The following is a 24,964-nucleotide window of genomic DNA, read 5'->3' as shown; positions in this document are numbered from 1 at the left end:
CCTCCCTTGGCTGGCTCCTCCCTCTTCGTACCCCCTCATAGGTAGGAGGTAAGAGGAGGGAACAGACAGCCCAGACTCCCAGGCTCCTCAGAGGAGTAGGAGAAAGGGGCTGAGCGACAGGCAAGGTAGTTTCTCTCCGGGCACCTCTGCCTGGCTCTCCCCTCAGCCATGGGGACTTTCAACCTGTGGACAGATTACCTGGGTTTGGCCCGTCTGGTGGGGGCCCCGCGTGGGGAAGAGAAGTGCGAGACCAGGTTGGACTCCCAGCCACCGCCAGCTCCACAGCCTCTGATTCAGAGGCCCGGCCCGGAGTCCTCTCTGGCCCCCGAACGCGTGTGCACCTTCTGCAAACACAATGGGGAGTCCCGGGCCATCTATCAGTCTCATAAGCTCAAGGACGAGGCTGGCCGGGTGCTGTGCCCCATCCTGCGAGACTATGTGTGTCCACAATGTGGTGCCACCCAAGAGCGGGCCCACACCCGCCGATTCTGCCCGCTCACGGGCCAGGGCTACACCTCCGTCTACAGCTACAACACCCGCAACTCTGCTGGCAAGAAGGTCGTCCGGTCGGACAAGACGAGGATGCAGGTCCAGGGTCACGGCCGAGGAGGAGAAACAGGTAGGTGGGATGTTGTACAGGGCCCTGTTGTGGGACAGTACCCCCTGGGCCTCCATGCAGTGGGATTCACCCCAGGGCCCATGTTGGAGGGCTGGGTGAAGGGCAAGGACCCCGGCAGAGACCTTGGACGGGTGTTCTAAAAACAGATCTGGAAGTGGTATTCAGTGTGAAGCAGCTAGGGTCAGGTCTGCTGTGTGTCCTATGGCTTGCTACCCTCTCTGGTAGCCTGGAAGTACTATTGTCCTGACCCAGTGACCCAGTAGCAGCAGCAGCAGCAGCACTGCAGTGGTACAGGGGGCAGTGTGGCTGGGAGAATGCCTAGCCTGCTTGTGTGCATGTCTGTCCTGTGCCAGGCACTGGGCAGGACCCAACAGTTACTGGGGCACAGGGGGGAATGTGTGTTAGGTGCTGAATGGGGGCCCAGCCCAGGACTTGCTGGAGGAAGTGATTTCTGGAGGTTTCTTTCAGTCAGGTGGGGAGGGGGGGGCCCTGAGGTTTGGGGCCCGGCACCAGGGTAGGTGTGTGAGGTGGCCAGTTTAGGGACTATGTGAAGTTGTGTGTGTCTGTCTTCAGTCTTGGGCACTGGGGAGCTATGGGAAAGGGTGTGTGTGTGTGTGTGTGTGTGTGTGTGTGTGTGTGTGTGTGTCTTCAGCCCTGGGTAGCAGCAGGTTTTATGGCTGGGCTGGACTGTGGAAGTGTAGTCCGCCCCCCCCCTTTCTCTTTTTTTTTTTCTTCCCTTCTCTAACTTCCGGATACCTTGTTTAAATGCAGATTCCAGCTGCAGGGCTGGGGTGGGGCCTGGGTGTCTGCAGTCCCCTCTATTGTATCAGGCTTTGAGGAGTAAGGGTTTGGGATTATTAACAGTGCAAAAGAGCTCAGGGCTCCAGGAATTTTAAAGAGAAACCTATCCACTTAGCACCTTTCATTGCCTGAAGGGGTGGAGGAGGGGCTGTAGGGGTGCTGCTTCCCCCTAGACTCTCCCTGGGGGTGGTAGCTGACTGGTGACTTTTGATCCCTCTCCCACCTCAAAGCTGCACTGAGGGCACTGGGACATGAACGAAATTCCTTCCTTGGAACCCAGTTAGGATCAGGCTTTATTCCAAGGTTTGATGGAAGGCCAAGTGGGAGATGCTGAAAGCAGAAGAGGCATAGAAATGACAACCTGGGGGCTGTCTTTGCCCCCCTGAACCTGAGGAACAGGAAAATTCCCACACAGGTTAGAGGGAGGTAGTGCCAGGATACCAGCCCAGAAAGGGTACCTGAGGCGCCCAGTAAACAAACTACGGTGGGCTGACTAGTCTGGCCCTGGAAAGTGCTCTCTTCAGCCCAGCAAGCCACCTCGGCTCTGGGAGGCACTGGGGCTGCTACTCTGAGCAGCCCCCAGGTGGCGCCCAAGCCACAGCAGGGCTGAAGTTCCAACTTGGGGGCCGGGAGCGGGCTATGTTTGAGGATAACAGTTCATCATTTTCAATATTGTTTTTCTCCTCTCCTTCCCCCTTTTAAAATCCAGGTTCCAAAGGTGCCAGGAAGCCTTCAGGACCCTCGCCTTCTTGCTGCAATCCCTCCACTTAAGCCTAGGAGGCCAGCTCTGGGAGGACAGACATCCACCCCACCTCATACACACACCCGACAACCCCCCTTTCCCCGCTGGCCTGCCTTCGCCTGTGGACAGGGACTGAGGCTTGGGGGAGGATTTCCAGGAAGATACACCACACCCAACCAGGACTGGCCCCCAGACCTAGGCGTGAGGCCACAAGGGCTAGTGGATAGACAAGGTCTGGGAGTATGGCCTTGATCGATTGATCCTTCCTATGGGAAAGGAGTCCCAGGTACACCCCACCTCCTTCCCCCACACTGCTAGCCCCCAACCCCCAGCTTGTCCTGTTCATCTCTCCACCCCCACCCACTTGGAGTCAGTGCTCAATAAAATGCCGTGTGAATGGAGCAGTGTCACATCAAACCATCTTGGGACTGGACATTCTGGCGTTTGGGGCTGGGGGGCCCTGAGGGCCTCTTCCCTCTCGCTGCTCAGTCCAGTCCCAGGACCTACCCTGACCCCACTCCCCCCCAACTACTCCCGAATTCCTGCTGGACCAGTTCCAGGACAGGAGTGAGCATCCGAGGGGTTCTGATCACATCCTCTCATCATGGGATCCGCTTCAGGGGCCCTATCTGTGAACTCGATGTCATCGAGTCAATTCTGACTCACGATAGTTATTGGGCAAGTAGAACTGCCCCTTGTGGCTTCTGAGACTGAAACTTTATATGCTAGAAAGCCTCATCTTCCTCCCATGGAGCAGCTGGTAGTTTCGAATTGCTAACCTTAAGGTTAGCAGCCCAATGTAACCACTGTACTTGCCAGGGCTTCTCATGTCTGCAAATTCAGGTGTTTTAAAACTCAGGAATGGGCCAGATTCCCACACTGGAGGTATTGGTGGGGTAAGCCCCCTGTCTCAGAGTGGAGGCCCCATGATTGTGTGTTGCCATGGGCATCCTAAGGACAAAGGGCACTGCAGAACCTGCCCCGCAGCTGGCAGCAAGCAAAGGGAGAATTGGTGGGAGTTAGGGACACTGGGGGCAGGGAATTGGACTGTTCCAGGACTTAGGGCAGCTGGGTCTTGAGCAGAGGGCACTGTAGTGACGGCTTGGAGGTCTACTTGGATAGGAGTGGAAGGAGGTATCACAGAAGTGTGGGATCTGGGTGGCCACACCTTGGGGAGCCCCAGCTCACCTGGCCCCTTCTGGCACTGGGGCGAAGGGGCAGTCCTGTCTGGGTTCTGGAGGTGGCCTTGGCCATATTTAATGGAAGCAGTGTTACTCTGCGACAAGGACAACGGCCCCTGGTGCCCCAGGTCGGCTGTCTGGTGAGGTCCTTGTGAGCGGTGCCTCCCTCTGATGGACAGATGTGTCTGCCAGGATGACAAGGCCCAGTAGGGGTAGGTACCTGAGCACTGGACTCAAAACTCCCGGCCAATCATTAGCTATGGTGTCCCAGTGGGCTCACATCTGTGAGTTTGCATGTGCACATACCTATACAGGTGTGCCCACCCGGTCCCTTAGGAGTAGTCAGACATACTGATGGAGGGGTGGGGGTGGCAAGCCCTTTTTGTCCCAGCAAAAAGGTGGGAATGGGTCACAGGAGGGACAGTGTCTTCGTGGGGGTGGGGATTAAGGGGAGAGAGCGGTTCACCGGGAGAACTGGAAAGAGCAGAGGCGAGCTGCAAGCTGGCTTGTGTTCATGAATCATTTATTAACTTGTTCCTGAAATGGAAATCCGGAAATGGATACAACCAACAAAGGGAGTCCTATTCTCACACGGCAAAGAAACAAATTCTGAACCCTCCATCACCTCTCCAAGGAGGAAATTCGCAAACCAAGATAAACATCTGGGCGCCCCCGCCCCCCAACTACCAAGCTGCTCTGACCCGGGCGGCCTGCAGGCGGCGCAGGTGCCCACGGTTCAGGGAGGGATGGGGCTGAGAACAGTGGCAGGAAACCACACATCAAGCTGCCCTCCCCCCGGCCTTGGTGGAGCTGCAGGAACCCCCAAACCTTCCCAGCACCAGGAGTGTCCTTCAAGAAAGGAACCGCGAGTGCGCGCGACCCACGACCCTTTTAGAGTTGGTAGCCGGAAGTTGTCCTATGCGTCCCTCCATGGCGGTTCCCCGCGAGAGTGACTCCCAGCCCCCTTGGAGGCATACGGTGCGGCGGGCTTTCCTGCCAGGTTGGCCTGCCGGTAGCTGAGGCGTCTGACGGCTTCCAGGTCCCGGTGGGTGCTCATGATCAGTCGGCTGGGAGTGAGAGGGACCGGCAGATGTGCTGCGGGGGCGCTTGTGGTGCAGGCACTGTTCACCCAAGAGGGCATGCGCACCCGCCTGCCCTGGCACCTGCATGTACACTCAACGCCTGCACAGACACACGCTTGTGCATATATACAAGCACACTCACACGAGGGCAGATGCTCACCTATGCACACAGCCTCCCTGACCTGGGGCACACATGCACCCAAATCGTCCTGTCGGAGTGGGGGAGGGGGGGCTGTCACTGTTCTCCACAACTCAACCCTTTCTATCTTAACCCTTAACCCTCGGAGCTCCCAAAGGGGCCACCCAGATCCCCAAGCCACTCCTTCCCCTGCCCTTTCCCCCACCCCCTAGCCCGGTCCTCACTTGAGATTGGACAGCTCCAGGACGAGGCCACACACGGTGGCCGTGGCATCCTCCAGGTTAGGACCCTCAAAGCCCTTGTCTGAGGAGTTGCAGGGCCTGGGAAAGGCAAGGGCAGAAGGCCCTGATCTGACTTGGGCCCAGCCCAATGCTGCACCATTTAGAGGGACCTTTGAGGGGCTTTGTAGCTGAGTTGCTGCCCCTGTACTGCCGCCCCCACCCCCATTTACTCTGCTCGAGTTAAATGTTGGACTGCCAACTGCAAACCCACCAGGCGCCACTCTAGAAGAAATGGAGGCTGTCTGCTCCATAAAGATTCCGTCTCCAAACCCTACAGGGCAGTTCTACCTTGGCCTATAAGGCTGCTGTGAGCTGGAATCGACTCGGCAGCAGTGGCATGGTTTTGGGATTCTCTGTTTGGGGCAAAAGTCCTCATTGTCAACACAGCTGGCCCTGCCAAAACCACTAGTGCCTGAATCCAGTGCTCCCCAGCAGCTGCAGCCCTGTCACATGGTCCCCACCCACAGGACATTAGGCAACTGGGGGGAGGGGTTGTGAAAACAAAATCCTCAGGAGCCTGCTCCAACTCAGAAGTAGATCACCAGGCCTTTCTTCCAAAGTGCCTCTGGGTAGACTCAAACCTTTGGGCTAGCAGTTTTTTAGGGTTTTTAACCATTTGTACAGGCTGGGGATTCCCTAGGGCACTGCACTGCTTAACACCTGCAGGCAGTAGCTGTGGCTTTGCCCCCAGGGTGGCTGGCTGCTCATGGGCCTCAGCCTCTTGGGTGTCTCTCAGCATCGGACCCTAAAACCTAAGGCCACAAAACTCTCCCAGGGGCTTGTGTGCCATCTGTGCTGGGGGGTGCCCTGTGGGGAGAACCAAAGACTCTAGTACAAGAGGGAGAAAGAAAAAGGGAAGAGCAGGTGGCCCCACAGCTACCGGCTGAGACCATGTGCAGGGCAGAGGAGACCAGTTTGGCCCACCCCCATCCCAGAGAGCCTTAGCCTTGAATGTGCCTGGCAGAGGCAGGTTCCCATGCAAGGTGACAGAAGGACAGTAGCACAGGGTGAAGGAAGGATACCCCAAGGGGCTGGTTGGAGGACTCCCCCACACCCTGTGGCTCCCTGGAGGGAAAGCACCAAGGTGGCGAGGGTACCACAGCTGAGAGCAGCACTGGGAATGGTGCTGTCAGCCTGTGGCTCTTTGCTTTCCTGACCCCCCACCCTCCTGGGAGAGGCACAGATATGCATATGAACACAGAGCACTGGGGCACCACCCCAGGGACCCTACTGGGAGGATGCTGAACACTCATCTATGATTTGAGGGTTTGAAAGGCAGAGTTAGCTCTTATTTGGTTGGGGAAACGGGACTAAAGAGGGGGAGGCAGGCTGGCTCTGCCCCCACCCCTTATTGGCAGAGTGGGGGCCACATGGAAGATGTGAGGGTGCCTGGGGAGGGTAAGGGGGGGTGGTCCCAGGACTGAAAGGCAGCTTTCTATACCCATCTGGGCTGGACAGTGGTGATGGGGGCTCTGTTGGCAGGTGGTCTGCTGCCTCCGGGGCAGGCCTGAAAAGTAAGCACACAAATGCAGGGCATGGCCAGCTGAGGCCAGCCCTGAGTCCCAACCCCCAACCCCACCAAGCAGACTTCTTGTGGGAAGAAGCCTCCTGGGGGAGACCAGCCACTCTCCTTGCTGATACAGTCACCCGCCTGGGTGCTGTGTCCCCCTGCAGGTTCCTAGGTTACCACCAGTGGTCTCATGGATACACCCACTGTCCCTAACCAGACAAACCAACTGCAGGTTGCCAAGAAGCCCACTGGGGTCTTCGGCTGCACATGGTAGGCACAGCCAGGTCAGGGGAAGCCAGGCAGCCCTGAATCTAGTATAACAGGAAGAGATTCTGCCTGCCCCCCCCACCCCCTCCCCACCAACCCCTGGTGCGAAAGGGCAAGTTCTTATGAATGGAGGAGCCAGCCTGGTAACCACATGAAGGGAAAGTATCCAAATGTCAGCTGTGGTTGAATTTTTGTGGAAATGTCAGCTTGGATCACGGGGATGACCTGAGGTCCCTCTAAGAGGCATAGCTGCAGCTGGGCCGTGGGGCCGCCTCTTCTGGAGAGGGGCCCTGTTCTCAGTATGCCTTTCCAAATCAGATGACAGGGAAAGAGGCTCCAGTCACCAGTGTCCAGGGCCCCGGATCCAAAGATTCTCAGGGGTGCCTGCAGAGAAGCACTGTCTACAACTGCAGAAGCTGGAAAGGGCCCAAATGTCCCTCCAGGGATGAATCTTGACACCATGTCCTATCCCATTCCACTCACAGGGAAGGCCCCCACCCCCCTCAACCAGAGGGGAACCACCTCCCATAATTTTCAAGACTGCAAGTCTTGATGGGAACAGACAGTCTCATCTTAATCTCATGAAGCATCTGGTGGGCTTGAACCACTGACCTTCAGTTTTCAGCTCATTGCTTCACTCACAGCACCACTAGGGCACCTTGACACCTTGTAAAGCCACGCCCTGCCATTGATTGATTCTGACTTATAGCAGCCCTGTTGAGTGTTTCTGAGACAGTCATCACAGGAGCAGTCAGCTTTGTTCTCCCACAGGGTGGCTGGGATCTGAACCACTAACCCTTTAGTTAACAGCCCAACACCTAGCCCATAGCACCAGAGACAAATCCCAGAGACAGAAGCAGGTTAGTGGGGCCAGGGGTGTGGAAGTGGAGTGGCTACTCTGCAAGGATTTGGGGGAATGATGGGAATGTTCTGTTTGGGGACTGTGGTGATGCACAGATAAGAGGCCCTGGTGGGGCAGTAGTTATACAGTAGGCTACAAACCATGAGGCCAGCAGCCTGCAACCACCGGCCACTGAGGGAGAAAGATGGGTTTCCAGTCTCAGAAGTCCACAGAGCCACTTCTACTCTGTCCTATAGGGTGGCTGTGAATCAGCACAGACTCAATGCCGATGAGTTTGGACTTTTGAAAGCTCTTAAAAAAGAGAGCAGGACCTGCCTACAGCCCAGCGATCCTTGGAGTGACTGCGGCCCCCACGGGGTACTTGGCAATGTCTGGTAACATGTCAGGTTGTCATAATGGGGGGCAGGGAGGGTTAATGCCACCTGATTGGGTTGAGGACAGGGAGGTTGCTACATACCCTACAGTGTGTGGGATGACCTGCTGCAAGCAGTGATCTGGCCCCCAGCACCAGTGGAACCAGGGGGAGAAGCCTCACTGTACTCACATAATGGGTCACCCCTCTTTTCTGTAGGCAATGTAGCAACTTAACTCCGTTTCAATGTCCTTCACCACCGAACTCTTCTTGCCCAAGGGTCGTTCTCACTCTCAGCAGCTCCACTGCTGCTCCCCAAGGCCACGGGCTCTCCTGATGGGACAGAACCTGTCCTAGGACTTGTGCTCACTCAGGGAAGAACCCAGGATCAGTTCTTTAAAGGACTCCTCCACTAAGCCACACTGGGACCCTGCTGATGGTTCAATTACTCAGTCCAGCTTCACCGCTCCCCACTCTGCTCCACCCAGCCTAGGTCCCTGAGCTGAGATTTGAGCTGTGCTCGCTCAGAAGCTGTGTTCTAGGAACACTCCGTGTCCAGCTGACCTGACTCATGGTGACCCCGAGTGTGTCGGGGCACAGCTGTGCCACACAGGGCTCTCAGCAGCCGGGTTTCTAGAAGCAGGTCTGCAAGTCTTTCTTCCACCCTTCCGGCTAACAGCCAAGCTAGTTCACCATGCTGCACCACCTTACATGGAGGAGCCAGGCAGAACGAAGACGCCCCCTCGGGGAGAACCAGGTGCAGGTGCTCCATAAACAGGTGCTGAGGGATGGCCACAGAAATGGGCTCCTCACCCCCAGACAGCGTGGCTGAGGTGCAGTGTCAGCACCTCACCAGCCTGGAGGCCGGCTGCTTCCTCTGCTCACTGTGGGCCCCCTCCGGCAGGTGCCTGACCCCTTCAGTGTCCTGGCTGCACCTGTGTGCAAACTACTGCCTGCCCCTCCCAACTGCAGTTGCCAAGCCCTAAGCCAGGCTCAGGTGCACCAACCGCCAGGAATCCCACACCTCCTGAACCGAGGCAGCCACCTGCCCCGACAGGTGATTAGGAACACCTGGAATAGACTCTGCTGCCAAAAAAGGCAACACCTGGGCAGCTTTTCCCACTGCCCTGTCAGGTGGGCAGGTCTCAGGCAGCAAAGCCCTTACAAATCACAGCGGGGAAGCAAACACACACACACACACACACACACACACACACACACACACACACACACACACGTGAAAAAGACATACATACATATAAATTAAACCAAACTGGCTGGGTCCACTGCACATGGGCAGCGGGACTTCAAGGCTATCTGTAATTGGTTTTATTTTTTTAATGCGTTTTTATACACATAGCTATTATTTAAAGTCAACTAATTGAATCCTGTTGGAACGCCCAGTGACCCTAAGAATGAGCAAAGGTTCTTGGGCGGGGGAACCCCGGGGCTGAGAGGGGAGGACCTCAGTGACTGCTTGGGCAGTGAGGTAACTGCTTCTCAAAGGCCCCCAGATCCCTCAGCTGCCCTATGGGGCCGGCCCCTCAGAGGCAGTTCTGACTTTCCAGACAACCACTTACCATCACCCAGCCCTGCTGCCACTCAGACTCCTGAAGGCCCCTGCGGTAGTTTGTGGGAGGGCTCCTCGCTAGCCACCACCTGCCCTGGAGCAGGCTGGGGGTGGGCCCCAGGGAAGCTCTTACCTGCTCATGTGGGGCTTGGAAGTCCGGGCAATCCAAAGCATCCTGCATTTGGCTGTCAGGCAGGAAGTCGAGTTCCATGGGCAAGGCATCCACCCAGACGGACTGGTCCACGGCGTCGGGAGCAGAGCAGGCTCCAGGCCCCTGAGGGCCATCCAGCACCTCTCTAGGCGCTGGTGGGCTAGTGGCTTGTAGGGGGAGGCCACGTCCTGAGGACTCGGGAGCTGGCTGGCCATCACTGCTGGACTTGGCTGCCTTCCCACCCTCAGATTCCTCTGGGGAAGGCAGCATGCAGGTACCTGCCTGCCCCTCCTGAGTAGGCCCTGGCATCAGCTTCGAATCTGCACCTGGACTGGCTGCTGGGACTAGAGGCCAGGGATCGCCAACATCTACAGTAGGCTCTTGGTTCCTATGAACGGGAGCTGGGGAGGCTGCTGGGGGCCCGGGGTCATTGCTCAAAGACTGGTCCTTTGGCCTCGTCTCCCCCGAAGCCTCCAAGTTGCTCAGCAAGGCCCCAATGAAGCCACTGTCAGGGGCCTGGCCACCCAATATGCCCCCCTTGGGTGGCTCCAGTGGTGGTGCTGTGGGGTCTGTGCTCCTATCTGTGGTGACTAGGAGAGGCTGACTGGGGCTCTGCTTGTACTCAGGGTGGACCTGAGCGGCCGAGCCAGGTTCTAGCACACTTTCTCCTTGAGCAGGGCCTGAGGTGCCTGGGACATCACTGCCTTCCTCATGGGGGCCTTCTCCATGTGGGTCCCTCCCTTTAGACTCACTGCTTGGTCGGGACCCTTCCTGGGCAGGACCCTGGGAAGCCAGACCACTGTCCCCAGGCTGTTCTACTGGGGACCCAGGCTCTGAACTGCTGCAGCCCCTATCGAGAGCACAGACCCTGCTTGGCTCTGACAGAGGTGGCTGGCTGGCTCTCTCTGAAACAAAGGAGCTATACGTGGATGTGCCAAGCAGACAAGCCCCACTGCCAGGCCCAGGCTCCAGGGGGAGCTCTTGGCAGTGCAGCTGGCTCTGCTCAGAGGCAGCCAGCTCCAGGGATGCCTGTAGTTGCTGGCTTCCTCCCTTTGGGGCAGTGGGCTCCAGCAGCGTTTCCTGTGGAAAGAAAGACAGCAGGGCCCTCACTGGCCACCCTTGGGCAGACTGTCCTGATGCACACTGTCCCACGTGCCTGCACATCCCCCGCCACATCACCCCAAGCCTGGTGTCCTCTCTGGCCAGGCAGCTCTCTGGAAGGTTGGAGGGCTCTGGTGGCAGCTTCCTGGTCTTGACCAGGGACTTCAGTTGTGTAACAAGATGTTACTACTGGGGGAAGGCCAGAGCAGGGCGTGGAGGACTTCTTTGTATGGTTTTTCTAACTTCCTTTGTCTAGAATTACTTCAAGATAAATAAAAAGTTCAAAAAGGAAAAACTGCCAGGTGTCCCTAACAGGTTCTCCCTTGTCACGGCAGCACCACTCCTGCAAGGGCAGCACAGCAGAGTCGGGGACTGAGAAGATGCAGAGAAGATGGGATGTGTTCTTGGAGTGAATCGGAAACGTCAGGCCAAGTGAACCCTCACGTGTGCTGCAGTGTCTGCCAGCAGGAGTACAGCCAGGGGACTCAAGCCCCTTGAGCAAGTGGCCACTGTCCATGATGGCCAACAGGTGGGAACTACCCGGGCATTCTGCAGCAGTTCAACAGAGGAGACCCAGGGTGGTGGATGCATGCAACCGGACATTGTAGGTGCATGCCTTGCAGTTGGTTCTGACCCGTAGCGCATAGCGACTGCATAGAACATAACAGAGCACGGCTTGGCCTTGTGCCATCCTCACAAGTGTTATGTCTGAGCCTATTTTTGCAGCCACTGTGTCAGTCCATCTCAAGGGTCTTGCTCTTTCCTTGGCTGACCCTCTACTTCACTAAGCATGAAGGCATGCTACTTGGTCCTAAAAAGGAACACAGCACTGACATGTGCTTCCACGTGGATGAACCTCAGAAAGAAGCCAGATGCCAAGGGTCACATGTGTGATTCCACTTCCTTGAGCCCTGTGGACTGGGTGGACCCAGACAGGGAGCAGATGGGTGGTGCAAGTAGGAAGGAACTGCTAATGGGGACCACTTTGGGGGTGATGAAAAAGATCAGGAATTTGAAAGGGTGACATGAATACAACCAATGTCAATGAATGAGACCCTTAAAAATGGCTGAACTGGAAAACTCCATGGTCTTATCTATTTCACCACAATAAAAGTTCTTAAGAAGCACAAATTAACCACCAGAGCATCTGGCTAGCATTGACAGCCAGGCTGTGGGCTGGTGAGGTGCTGACATCACAGACAGTGCCTGGCAGAGTCCTGGCAGTGAACTCGGGAGACCCGGTGCTGTCATTCTGCCTCATTCCCAAGGTTAAGTAAGGGTGGGCGAGTAGCAGAGGTGGGATACAAACACTGTCTCATTCAAAACCCATACCCAAAACTTCTGCACCTGACTGGCCCCGAAACTTTGCGACACACGAGCCGCAGAGAAAGAAGTCCACCAAGGAGGCACAGAGCTCCGCCCAGCATGCACTCCTCAGCCCTGCTTCTTCCACGGTTCTCGGCGCAGGCACTGTGCACTACAGATACCCACCAATTCTAGTGCCACAGGCCATCAGCCTGCTGAGTCTCACACACATACGCCTTCACTTCATCAGGAAGCTGCCCGCCCTCGCCTTTTAACTTTTTACTTTGAGACACTTGTATGGAGCCCAAGTACCCTGGTTTACCACAGCTCTGCAGCTGAAGCCCCCTGCAGAGCCATGGGTGCTGGGAGGATGGGTGGCCCAGGTCCCTCCACCTCTCACCTGCTGCCTTGTCAAGTCTGTGCTGGGAGCCCTGCCCGAGGCCCTCTTTCCACCAGTTTCTTCTGCCTGTGGGGAGGCCCCATCAAGTCTCTGCTCACGTATGTATGTTACACACCTGGCCAACAGCACTGCTGGCTTGGTTTCTGGCAGCATGGGAACGAGTCTTCCAGCTGTGGTACAAGGGGTACACAACAACCACCAGCTGCAGGGTGTGACCCGCTGGCTATGGGGTCTGGCACCAGTGATGGAAGCTGCCCTAGACCCATCTCCAAGTGAATAAGGAGCTGCACATCCACTGACTGTGTGTAAGCCACGCTCTTGTAGGTGACCCTGGGCTTTGCCATAGCAGTCATTTCATAGTGATGATAATGATCCACTTCAAGCGTCTCATTCAGATTTCCCCGCTGTGACTTGGACTCATTCAGCATGTGTCTTACTTTCTGGACAATTTTGTCACTTGTGGTGTTTTCTGTGTCCACCAACGTCAAGACCCTGAATGGTACCAATACTACCAAGCACAGCCTCTCACTCTCACAGTTCCTCATCTGGAACCACAGTCTATGCTGGATCTTTATTATTCTGCCGTGGCAGCTGTGGCAAGGAGCCGGGAGCACACGGCATGTATATGGTGTTGCCATTGGCTTTCCCCTCTCATTTCTCATGCACGTCCTCAGTTCTTCCTTCGATTGCCGAGTAGTATTCTGTGGTGGGGATGAGCCAGTCACTGTTGAAGGCCACTTGAAATGTTCCCAGTTTGGGAGGGATTACAGGCTCCTTTATGGTGGGCATGTGTTACCAGTGACACTGCCATCCCTAAAGCAAATGACTAAGCCCCTAATTCACACAAAAGCCCCCAAAACACAAATGGGGGTGAGGGATGGAAAGTGAACTATCTTTGGGGGAAAGGCTTGGCTGTCCTAAATGCCGCTAGTAGGCCTGTGAGCTCCCACTCTTGTACACACTTTGGGTACACATTCAAAGGACCCCTAGAATGGGGTGCGCTGAACATCAGGGGTGGATTGCTGAGGGCACGGGTTTGCTTGTTGCCAGAGGAACTGAAGTGAGCCTCAGCCCACGGAGAAGCACCCTGGCTATGGAGGCTGGGCCAAGTGTGGGGCTCTGCAGGGCTCAGCAGGGCGGGTGTTAGAGCCTTACCAGGTTGAAGGCCCCACTCTCGATGTCCTCTGTTTGTCTTGTCACGGTTTTCCTGGATTTTGAAAACTGAGGAACAAACTTCCCAACTGAGTTCTGTAAATCAAACAGGACAAGAATAGAGCAGCAAGGGTGATGAGGGATAAGGAACTGGGTCTTCAAGAAAAACAAGTCTGTTTTTTTCTTGTTGCTTCAACTGCAGCCCTTGCTATCCTTCGTTAGTTAGCATTGTCGACAGTGAGAAGCAGCACAGGGCGCTGGGGCTGAGAAAGCTGTGCGTTTTACACACACACATACTCACCTGAGAAAGAGGGAAGGGGACCATGTCCTTCTTTGGTTGTCTGGTGGGGACTTCTGTGTCTTCATCAGGGGTGCTGGGTGGACAAAGACAAACAGAGAAGGCTCTGGGGCTCCAAGACCAAGCTCTTAAAGAAAAGTCAGGCTAAGACCTCCTAAAAGGGAGCCCCTGGAGCATCTAAAAAAGGTGGGGTGGAGGCAACAAACAGTGACCTGGGTAATACTCAGCCCTTAAGAAGGGTGCAGAGTCCCACCTATAGAATACAGCTACTGGGTCTCAGACGACACTGACTGCACCCCTTAGGTACACACCAGGAACGGGCTCCTAAACTCAACAGGGATTCTTGAGTGGGCTGATGCCCCAGGCTCCCTACAAGGCAAATTCTAGAAATGGTAAGATGACACAAGAAACACTTGATCCAAGTAGCACTGTGTCTGCAAAACCCGGTAAGCATGAAGCTAAAAGCACAAGTAACAAAGGGAAAATAGAGTTCATAAAAATTAAATACCTCTACTTATTCAAAGATAGTATCAACCTAGTGAAGACACAACCTATGAAATGGGAGAATATATTTGAGACTCATTTATCAGATAAGGGTTTAATATCTGGAATATCTAAAGACCTCCTACAACCCCAAGACAAAAAGATTAATCACTCAATTTGGAAATGGGCAAAAGACAGACATTTCTCCAAAGAAGGTATTCAAATGGCCAACAGGCCCATGAAGAATGCTTGATGACACTAGTCTCTATTGCTGTGTGCTGTCAGTCGACTCTGACTTGCAGTGACCCGAAAGGACAGAGTACCACGGGCCCACAGGCTTTCCCAGGCTGCATTCTTTAGGGAAGCAGATGGCTAAGGTTTTTCTCCCGTAGAGCTACTGGTGATTCCATCCACAAACCTTTTTTTTTTTCCCTCTTTATTAATGCAGTATTTACTTGTCTTCCCTCTGTCACACTCTGAGCCAAATACTTTCCCCAGGCTGCCCAGGGAGATGCAGGGAAAGGACTATATAGGGCAGACAAGACACAGGACAGAGAATTAAGGGAGGTGGAGATGGCTCCTTCACATGGCGAAGAGATGAGGAAGACCATCAGCAGGCAAAAGAAGCCCATGGCCTCTGAGAGGGCAAAGCCCAGAATGGCACAGGAGAAGAGCTGCTGCTTCAGAGAAGGGTTTCTGGCACAACCAATGATGAAGCTCCCAAACACAGTCCCAATGTGTTTCAGAGACCGCCACTCCAACTGTGACAGCCCGGGCCCCAGTGAACTTGGCGGCTGTGTCAATATCCCTTGAGATGGTGCTGGTCTGGAAGCTTCAACTAGGGATAAGTGAGGTCAGGGAACGTGGGGTTTTTAAGCAGCTGAAGTGCTCATCTGCAAGTTGTCTCGGGCTGTTTCTGCACCAACACAGACAATGGCCAGCTCAGTAGCTGGGAGGTGCTCCTGACGAGGGAAGGGGTAGAGACAAATTTGGCACAGGCATACATTTTTAGGGGATGAGGGGTGGTGGCAGGTGAGCTGCTCCCAATGCAGAGAAGATAGAGAGGGCCATCCACCAACCTCTTCCTTAGTCAGCAGCCCAGTGCCAGTGATTACTGCAAATCAAAGCCACAGTGAAGCACTACTTCACACTCACTTGATTGGCTATTATAACACACACACACACACACACACACACACACACACACACACACACACAGGAGAGAGAAAGAGTTAGCCAGGATTGGGAGATATTGGAATCCTTATCCATTGTTAGTAGGTACATATGAGGGGGTACCTCCACCAAAAATACTTTTTTTCCAAGCTATGTCTTAAAACTTTTTTTGTATTAAAAATTTTTATATAAAATCTTATCACCTTCAAAGTGCTCTCCATTACACTTAATACATTTGTCAAATCTGCAATTCCATTCTTGGAAACATTTTTCAAACTCATCTGTTTGGATGGCTGACAGCACAACACCTCGTTTTTTTTCTTCACCTCTTCTATGTCATCAAATCACTGTCCTTTCATGTCCCTCTTCATTGGTGGAAACAAAAAGAAGTGGTGCAGAGAGAAGTCAGGTAGGTAAGGTGCATGGGCCAAGAGAGGCATGCTGTTTTTTGCCAAAAACGGATGCAGAGATGGCTGTGTGAGCAGGTGCATTGTCATGCAGTATTGTCCCACCCCCCTGCCCCCATCTGCCACAAATCAGGCCTTTTTTTGTCACACTCTTTTATGCATCTTTTCAGAACCTCCAAACAGAAAGCTTGAATAATAGTCTGGTAAAATGAACTCCAAATGCACTACAAATCAACATTTTAGTCAATTTAGGAAGTTAATGGACGTCCAGAATGAGGGTTTGTCATTCATGGACAGTTCACCTTTTTGGAAACTCATACACTTTAATTTTTACCATAGTTCTGTCCTTATAAGCTGTGCTCAACATCACAACAGTTTCTGCAGCATTTTTCTTTAGCAAGAAACAAAATTTCACAGCCTCATACTGTTCTCTTAAATTGGCCTTCACAAAAAATGAGGTTCGAGCAAAATTGCTTTTACAAAAACATTTCACTGTGACCAGAGAGAACCTTTCGAGGCAAAGTCACTGGGTGCACTCACTCAGGGCAAGTTGCTTGCTTAGTGGGAAAAATGCATACTATGAAAGCTCTGCTTTGCCAAGTACAATTCTGGTTTTTTTCTGGTACCACCTCCGTACAGTGGTGTAACCATTGTGGTAAAGTTTAGTTGTTCCTCACAAAGTTAAATCAGGAATTGCCATCGGACACAGCAAATCCACTCCTAGGTGTGTATGTATGTGTCCACACAGATACACACACACACACACACACACAGAACTGCAGGCAAGTGGGCAAGTACCAATGTCCACAGCAGCATTATTTACAATAACCCAAAGGCAGAAAGTGCCCAAGTGTTCATCAATAGACAAATGGGTGAACAAAGCATGGTCCCTCCATAAACGGAATATTATGCAGGCAAAAGAGAAGTGTCGTCATCATGCTACAGCATGGTGAACCTTGAAAACATTCTATTGAGGGAAATAAGCCAGAAGCAAAAGGACAACTATTTTATGATTCAACTTAGCTGAAATATCTAGAACAGGCAAATGCACAGAAGCAAAGGTATGTGAGTGGCTTCCCAACCCAGCAGTGTATTACTGGAAGGGAAATCACACAGGCGTGACTTCTCCAGACTCGTTTTGATTGGAAGAGGTCTAGAGAAGGGGAAGATGGAAATGGCTCTGCCCCAGGCATCTGTTTCTGAGCGACCCACTAGCTTCACTGTGGGGAACAAGAAGAGTCCTGAAATGTGAAAAGAAGGTGAAAAGAGAAAAGACAAACTCACCACCAACATTTTTTCTATATATATTTTTTACCACAGACTAATCAATAAAACAGGGACTTAAAAACTATGAATCAACCAAATAATGTTAACTAATTGCCAATTCATAGTGACTATATATAAGATTTCCCAAAAATAGAAACAGCAAATTATCTCCTCTATATTTCCCCCCCAAGAATTTATCAATAAAACAGGACATTAAAAAATATAAATCAATCTAATTCATAGTGACACTATACAGGGTTTCTGAGGCTGTACATCTTTAGGGGAGCAGCCAGCCTCATCTTTCTCCTATGGGGTAGCTGGTGAGTTTGAACCACCAACCTTGTGGTTAGCAGTCCAATGCTTACCTAATAGCACTCCTAGAAAAGTAGATCAGCGGCTATCTGGGGCTGGGGAGAGGGGACTGGGTAGGAAGGAATCAAGAAATTAAGGGAAAGAAGAAAAGAAAGCAAAGAAATAAAGACAAAAGAGCAAGTATTACCAATAAATTTTATATAGAGAGATGTGGACACATTTTAATGATGTTGACATGAAGTGGCAGGGCTGGGACAAGGGCTTAAAACAAAGCGCAAAGGAAGCATGGGCTTTCATTCAGAGACCCAGATTATATGGACTGACTGATAGCAACTACAAAACTCTATGGCCCTGACAACAACTACCTAGAGCAAGTCACCTACCAAAAATTCTATGCCAACCCCACTGCCATCGAGTCACTTCAAGTCACAATGACCCGACAGGGCAGTGAAGAACTGCTCCTATGGGTTCCCGAGGCTGTACATCTTTATGGGAGCTGAAAGCCTCATCCTTCTCCTGAGGAGCACTGGTGGATTCAAACTGCCGACTTGGCCGAAAGAAGTCCAAAGCTACACCCCCAAGGGTCACCCATCACCCAGTGTATGTACTCTGGCTCCCTGTGTGGCTTATTCTATGCAAATGATACTATCTGATACCTTAATGGAACTCAAAAGCACTAGGCCACCTATAAAGTAGACTGGGTGCAAACAAGGGACAATTCCCGAGGATAGTGGGGGAAGATCATGTTGTTGTGGTTAGGGGCCCTTGAGTCAGTTCTGACTCAGAGAGACCCTATGTCCAACAGAACAAAATACCACCCAGTCCTGCACCATTCTCAATTGTTGTAATGATTGAGTCCGTTGTTGCAACCAGTGTGCCAATCCACCTTGTCAAAGAGGAAGCAGTTAGATAAACCCCAAATGGTATATTCTTTCTGGAATTTTCAAGGAGTAGTCCTGGTGGCGCTGTGGGTAACGCTAACCACAAGATCATATGTTTGACCCCACCAGCCACTGCTGGTGAGGTTTTCTGCTCTTCTGAAGATTTGCAGCGATGGAGAAGAATCTGCTTAAGAGCAGTGAGTCTGGAATCTTTATAGCTCTGTATAGGACTCAACACCAGGGCAATGGGCTGGGTTTTGGCTTTTCATCCTTACAAAAGCAAGTCCTGGGTCTTTCTGAACCTCTGGATGGACAGCAACCACCACTGTGGCATGAGGGTTCCGTTTCTCAAATGTGTGCCACTGGATCAATTCTGGTTTGTAGCGACCATATAGACAGAGCAGAATGACTCCTAGGCTTTACTCATCACCAGGTCTTTCCCCTGTGGATCAAAAAGTGGGGCTGAACTGTCAACCATTTGCTTAGCATCATTTGTGTCATAACCACTGCATCACCACACAAAACACCAAACTCACTGCCATCAGTCAAATCCAACTCAAAGCAGCCCTAAAGGACATAGAACTGCTCTTTTGGGTTTCCAAGACTCTAAATCTTTATAGGAGTAAATAGCCCCTCCTGTCTCCGGTAGGGAGAATCTTGGGTTTGAACGCCTGACCTTGCAGTTAGCAGCTCAATGCACAACCCACTACACTATCACAGTGCCTACTGCACTACCATGACCCCTTAAATGAATACCAGCCACAATCAGGTTTTGAGTTTAGCCAGTTGTTTTGTACCCTCCAGTTAACATCAGTCCAAAAGGTCAAAGGACAAGCCCTCTACAATGTCCTTCCTGGATATTTTTTTTCCTAACACCAGTGGGTTTGGGACTTGCCCAGAGGGTTTAGTCTAAATTAGGGTTCTTCTTGGTTTGGAAGATGAGGTTTCTAAGGCAACCTAGGAACTGGAGGAAGAACAATGCTGGCTTAGAACAATGGTTCTCCACATTCCTAATGCTGCGACCCTTTCATACAGTTCCTCATGTTGTGATGACCCCCAACCATAACATTATTTTCGTTGCTACTTCATCACTGTCATTTTGCTACTGTTATGAATCGGGTGACCCCTGTGAAAGGGTCATTCGACCCCCAAAGGGGTCGCGACCCACAGGTTAAGAACCCCTGGTTTAGAGGCATCCTACACCGACCTTTCTACCTGAACTCCAGCCCTGCTGCTAGTCTGGACATGCGGCTACTGCAATTGAGATGTGCTGTGTGTTGAATACATACTGGACATTGAAGGCTGGGGACAAAAACAAAGGAGTGTAAATTATGTCAGCAATACCATATTGGTTCCATCTTGAAAAAATAATATTTTCAATCTACTGGGTTAAATAAAAGAAATATTTTAATAAGAGACTTAAAGGGGGCCAAATTCTGGTTCTGTGTGAATAAGTGTTTGTATGTATAGTATAAGGAGCCCTGGTTTGCACTCGGCTGCTAACCAAAAGGTTGACCTCCACGACTCTGGGGGTCAAAGACCTGGTGATCTGCCTCCTGAAAGATGCCAGGAGCCCTGTGGGGCGGCTCTCTTCCATTGTAAACGGTCACTAGGAGTCAGAATGGACTCGACGGCATGTACAAGAACACGCATATTGTGAAAAAGACCAGATGATTCCCACTTTGGAGGTGGCGCAAGAAGAGTCATGAAGCGGCATGAAAATACGCTCACGGACTCTGATTGTCCCAACGGAGGTTTTGAGGCATATAAAGTCTGGGAATTAATAAGAGGAAGTCTGTTAGAATACTTAAGACACATTGGGATGGGTGGTGCAAGCAGCTTCAGGGATGCTGGTTGTGTTTCAGTTCTCAACATACGTATTTTAAACTTTGCTGTACATTCTGTTTTCTGGCGTGTTATGGTTCTGTACCTGGGGTTTTCATAACGAAACACTTAAAAACAAACAAACATAAAAGGGTGGGCATACACAGCATCCACCTTTCTTATCCTGGACTCAGAGGGCAGGCCCCTGGCCTCTGGAGATCTGGAGGTCCTGGCCCCTGGCCTCCGGAGATCTGACGTCAGGAGTGGCCAGGGGCAGGGATGTCTTCCTGTCTATCTGAGGCGGGGTCCTGAGGTGTTCCATCTTCTCCTCACCTCTTTTCCCAGTACTTAGAATAGGGCTGCCTGGGGCCGACCTGGGAGTCAGTATTTCTGGCCTCCTGATCTAGCCTTTAATCCTAAAAGTGCAATGGCGCCAAATAAGACAGACAGACAGACACACACACCAGAAAACAGCTCTGTTTCAAATCCTGTTATCCATACAATCCTGAAATAGTGGGGATCTATGAGTAGATGCTTAGCTGGACATGTAGGCTGAACAGGTAGTAGAGGGGGAGTGGGAGTATCTCCACAAATACCTACAGACTTGACGGGGTATTTATATATGTGCATCTACCTTTGCTGCAAACATATCCACACATCTGGTGGTGCACAATGGAGGCAAAGTTCACCAAGGAGTGCAGGCATCTAAAGTGCACCCACAGGTCTCTCTCCATCCAGAGGAAAGAAGAGGGATGAAAATTGAAAAACATATGGAAAACACTAGTCCAATGGGCTAATAGACCACCCAAATGTCAGTCTCCACACCACACCCCCAAGACCAAAAGAACTAGATGACGCCTGGCTACCACTACCAACTGCTCTGAAAAAACACACATTAGAAGGTTCTGGATAGAGTGAGAGAAAAATGTGGAACAAAACTCAAAATCATAGAAGCGATCAGACTTACAGGTTGAAAGAGATTGGTGGACTCCCAAGACTTAGTCACCCTGCAGGTCTGGAATGGAGCTCTGGTTGAATAATCAACAGTATAAGATCAAAGGGGCAGCATTTACCCAAGGACAAAGCTGGGAGGGTCAAGCAAGAAAGAGGAATGCAAATAGAAGACGCAAGGAAAAGTGGGAAAAGTGATGGCAAAGTGAGGGGATTGCTCAGATGAGCTGAAACAAAATGTGTATGACTTGCTAAATGTAACACAGATGATCTGCTTCACCTCATTCTCAGTTTCTCTCTCTCTCTCTCACACACACACACACACCTGCCTCAATAGGCTTTTCATAAAATGTGGTTATTGGATCTATAATGCCTCCTTTGAAGACAATAGCTTCAGGATCCTTCTTTCTCAACTTCCACTAACCCTCAGAACTTTGTGATTCTTGCATGGGGATTAATCCTGTGAGCAGACTAGATTGTTGAGGTCTTTTTATTCACATGCTTAGTTACATATCTGTTGAGATAATAAAAGATCCAGAGAGTGACAATGTTGGGAACTGGAAATAGGCTGGAATGCCAGTTCTGGCCCACACTAGCCTAGGGTCCTTGAGCACCTCAATCTAAGTCTAAGCCTTAGGACCCTCATCTGTGACTGGAGATAAAAACAACACAGAGCCATGAGGATAAAATAAGCATATATATGAAAAGTGTTATGTGCATTAACATACTGCCTGGAACAAATCGATCATTCTTAGCTTTCTAAAAAAAAAAAGTGGTAAAAATACAAGGTGGACTTCAAAAAGTATGTGGAAATAGTACTAAAAAAGAATGGAAAAAAAATTAAAGGAAACCAAAGCATTAAGATTTCAATCAACAAGAATAAAGGCATTTGCTCATATATATATATATATATAAAAAAAAAAAAGAATGGCATTGGACTAAAAATGTTTTAAAGCCCCCTTGTATACGAGGGGGTACCCCACACACAAAAAAGGAAAATTAGCATCGAGCAACTTGCTCTGACTTAGCGCACCCAATGGCACTTTCTGGGAAGGTTCTCTCTGGTCACAGTAAATTTTTTCATAGAAACAGTCTTTCTTGAATCTCGTTTTTTTGTGATGGCTAATTTAAGAGAACAGCAATGCGGCTGTGAAATTTTGTTGTTGAATACAGATTACAAGGACAGCACTATGGGGAAAAATTCAAATGTACGAGTGGTTTTCTTGATTTAAAAAAGGTAAAATGGTGATTGATGACAAACCTTGTTCTGGGACATCCATCAACTTTCCAAATGGATGAAAATGTTGACAAAACTCATGCACTTGTGCTCGAAGACTGGCGACAGACCACTGAAGAATTGGGGAAGTTATCTGGACTATCTTGGAGCTTGGTTCAGTGAATTTTAATGGAAGATTTGGGAATGAGAAAGGCCATTACAAAATGTGTACTCTGGGTTCTGACTGACCAGGAAAAAGAGCATCCAGTAGAAACATGTTGTGGTTTGAATAATCAACAATATAAGATCAAAGGGGCAGCATTTACCCAAGGACAAAGCTGGGAGGGTCAAGCAAGAAAGAGGAATGCAAATAGAAGACGCAAGGAAAAGTGGGAAAAGTGATGGCAAAGTGAGGGGATTGCTCTGAAGTGACCCTGACCTTTTTCCCCAAGGTCATTACTGTTAATGAGACATGGTGCTATTCTTACGACCCTGAAACCGAACATCAAGCCAGTGAGAGATGCCATATCACCTCACCCCAAAAAGCTAGTCAAGTGAAATCAAAGACCAAGATGATGCTCTTTTTTTTTTTTAATATGAGGGGAATAGTGCATTTGGAATTAATTCCACCAGGTCAGACTGCTAATCAAGCTTTCTATTTGGAGGTTCTGAAAAGATTGCATAATAGGATGCGACAAAAAAAGCCTGATTTGTGGCAGACAGGGGATTGGTGCTGCCACCACGACAAAATGCACCTGCTCATGCAGCCATCTCGGTGCACCAGTTTTTGGCAAAAAACAGCATGCCTCTCTTGCCCCACACACCTTACTCACCCGATCTCTGGTGATAAGGGTTGTTTTATAAAACAAATTCTTAATCAATATCTTTGAAAAAAATTCCAATTTTGGGTTCCCCCTCGTACATGGTCCTGGATGCGTGTGTGTCCTGAGACGGACTTATTTCACTGGGCATGGTTTTAGGGCTTCATACTCTTCTTGACTAAGGGCAGAAGGAGTGTGGGATATGGGATTTGACCAACAGACAATTCATCGAGTTACATTCTGTAACTGAATGTGACCTTGAACAACTCAAGACTTCATAGGCTCAGGGTTAAAACGTTGACTTTTCTTGCAAACAGGACAGACAGTCTTGGGGTAAAAGCCCTCATGGGAGACACCTGCAAGGGGACACGTGGACCCCCACCCCTTCCAACCCCAGTCCCCATACCTGGAATATTCTGAGCCACTTACCTGGAGGCTGCCGCTCTGGCTTGATTGTCATTGGGCTCTGCAGGGGAAGATGGTCCCAATGTATCTTTGGACTCTTCAAGGGCAGGCAAACAGTCCAACTCTGGACTCTGATGGGCCCTGTCCAAGCTGTCCAGCTTTGGTTTCTTCGGAGGTTTCAGGGAATAAATTCCTTCTCCAGGTTTAGAGAGACAGAGAGAGAGAAAGGGAGGGTGGGGGCTAGGAGCATGCATTGCCAGTGCTGATGCCAGACACAACTGAACCACTGTGCAGCCTAGGTGAGCCTGCTCCAAAGGCGATGGAGGCATTTTTACCTTCTCCTGGTGAGGGAGGCAGGGGATTCATATAGGTTCACTAGGCCACAGACTTTAAGGGACTTTTATATATGGGTTGGCCATCATGAGGCTGAAGGCCCAAGGTAGTCTGGCCTCAAACCTCATGGGCCTCTAGACCCAGCCCACTTAATCTCCGGGGAACTGAGGAGAGGGTGTGGCCAGAAGATGGGCCATCCCTGTCTCCTCTCCAGTATATCCCCCTTGTGGTACTTGACTCTTGTATACCCTTCACAGCTTTCCTGGAATGTATTGGGCCATTTTCTGCCCCTAGATACTACAACCAGGCTCCCTGCCCATCTCATTCTCTGCTGTGTCCTGCTGGATGAGCATTGAGCCCACCAGGGACTCAGGAAACCCTTGGTGGAAGACCAAAGGAGTCCCTGTTGGCATGCTCGACAGCCAGCTGAAGGACTGGTGATTCCAGTCTTCCCAGAGGCACCTTAGAAGAAAAGTCTGATGATCTATATCTAAAGTCAGCACAGTTCTACACTGCCACAAGGGGTCTCCACCAGTCAGAGTCCCTCAACAGCAAGTGGAGGTAGTGGTGGTGGTAGAGGAAGAGGAGCACCAGCAAATGAGCTCTCACACAAAAGCATACCCTGGAGGCTCAGGTGAGTCGACATTACGCACTGCTCTAGTTTCTATGATACCTGCAGGATATCCAGTCTGGAAAAACTGGGACCCCGTCTTCGGCCCTTGACATCGTTCAATTGAGGGCAACAGTGAACTGAATAAAGGAAACTCCTTCAGCCAGAAACTGTCTAGATCTCCCTAAATGTGGCCGCAATCTACTCATTCATCCAACCAGCAAACTAGTGGTGAAGATGAATGCTGGTGAGTTAGTTCTATGCCAGCCGCTGCCCCAAGACCCGGGTGTTAGGTCATCCATCGGGGAAATACAGCATCACTGCTATCTCATCTTACAGGCGAAAACACTGACGTCCAGAGAGGCCACAGGATAGAACTGGGACTTCGAGTCAGGAGGCTGACTTCAGGGTCTGCCCACTTAACCACTGCCACGTGGAGGAGCCGTGGTGGCATAATAGGCAAGGTCAG

General features: G+C 51.1%; 2 protein-coding genes and 1 pseudogene across 2 annotated transcripts; 1 reads left to right on the top strand and 2 right to left on the bottom strand.

The window, feature by feature from the left end:
• Positions 1 to 44: 44 nt before the first annotated feature.
• Positions 45 to 2,563, top strand: NANOS3 (nanos C2HC-type zinc finger 3). Its single transcript, XM_045289756.1, has 2 exons — positions 45 to 619; positions 2,130 to 2,563. The coding sequence occupies exons 1-2, from the start codon at positions 169 to 171 to the stop codon at positions 2,189 to 2,191; spliced, it is 513 nt and encodes a 170-aa protein (XP_045145691.1). The 5' UTR covers positions 45 to 168; the 3' UTR covers positions 2,192 to 2,563.
• A 1,311-nt stretch (positions 2,564 to 3,874) lies between these two features.
• Positions 3,875 to 24,531, bottom strand: BRME1 (break repair meiotic recombinase recruitment factor 1). The gene is made up of 9 exons (XM_045289703.1): positions 24,507 to 24,531; positions 23,577 to 23,745; positions 13,817 to 13,889; positions 13,519 to 13,611; positions 9,540 to 10,637; positions 6,287 to 6,352; positions 5,900 to 5,910; positions 4,789 to 4,884; positions 3,875 to 4,410 (listed from the first exon to the last, which is right to left on the bottom strand). The coding sequence occupies exons 1-9, from the start codon at positions 24,529 to 24,531 to the stop codon at positions 4,260 to 4,262; spliced, it is 1,782 nt and encodes a 593-aa protein (XP_045145638.1). The 3' UTR covers positions 3,875 to 4,259.
• LOC123521639 lies at positions 13,968 to 15,356 on the bottom strand (annotated as a pseudogene).
• Positions 24,532 to 24,964: the final 433 nt, after the last annotated feature.

Source organism: Echinops telfairi, unplaced genomic scaffold (genome assembly GCF_000313985.2).
Source record: "Echinops telfairi isolate 266 unplaced genomic scaffold, ASM31398v2 ScPeMD7_30;HRSCAF=105, whole genome shotgun sequence".
NCBI classification, from domain to species: Eukaryota; Metazoa; Chordata; class Mammalia; order Afrosoricida; family Tenrecidae; genus Echinops; species Echinops telfairi.
Note: the sequence above shows the minus strand (reverse complement) of the source record. Positions and strands in the feature narration are given on the sequence as shown.

What these genes read in the sequence shown, in the direction of transcription:
- BRME1 (XM_045289703.1), bottom strand. Translation starts at nt 24,531, where the DNA reads ATGTCGACTCACCTGAGCCTCCAGG. An exon ending in GACTCACCTGAGCCTCCAGG is followed by an intron (nt 23,746 to 24,506) that starts GTATGCTTTTGT and finishes AACCTGGAGAAG; the next exon opens with GAATTTATTCCCTGAAACCT. An exon ending in TCCCCTTCCCTCTTTCTCAG is followed by an intron (nt 13,612 to 13,816) that starts GTGAGTATGTGT and finishes TTTGATTTACAG; the next exon opens with AACTCAGTTGGGAAGTTTGT.
- NANOS3 (XM_045289756.1), top strand. Translation starts at nt 169, where the DNA reads ATGGGGACTTTCAACCTGTGGACAGATTACCTGGGTTTGGCCCGTCTG. An exon ending in CGGCCGAGGAGGAGAAACAG is followed by an intron (nt 620 to 2,129) that starts GTAGGTGGGATG and finishes TTTAAAATCCAG; the next exon opens with GTTCCAAAGGTGCCAGGAAG.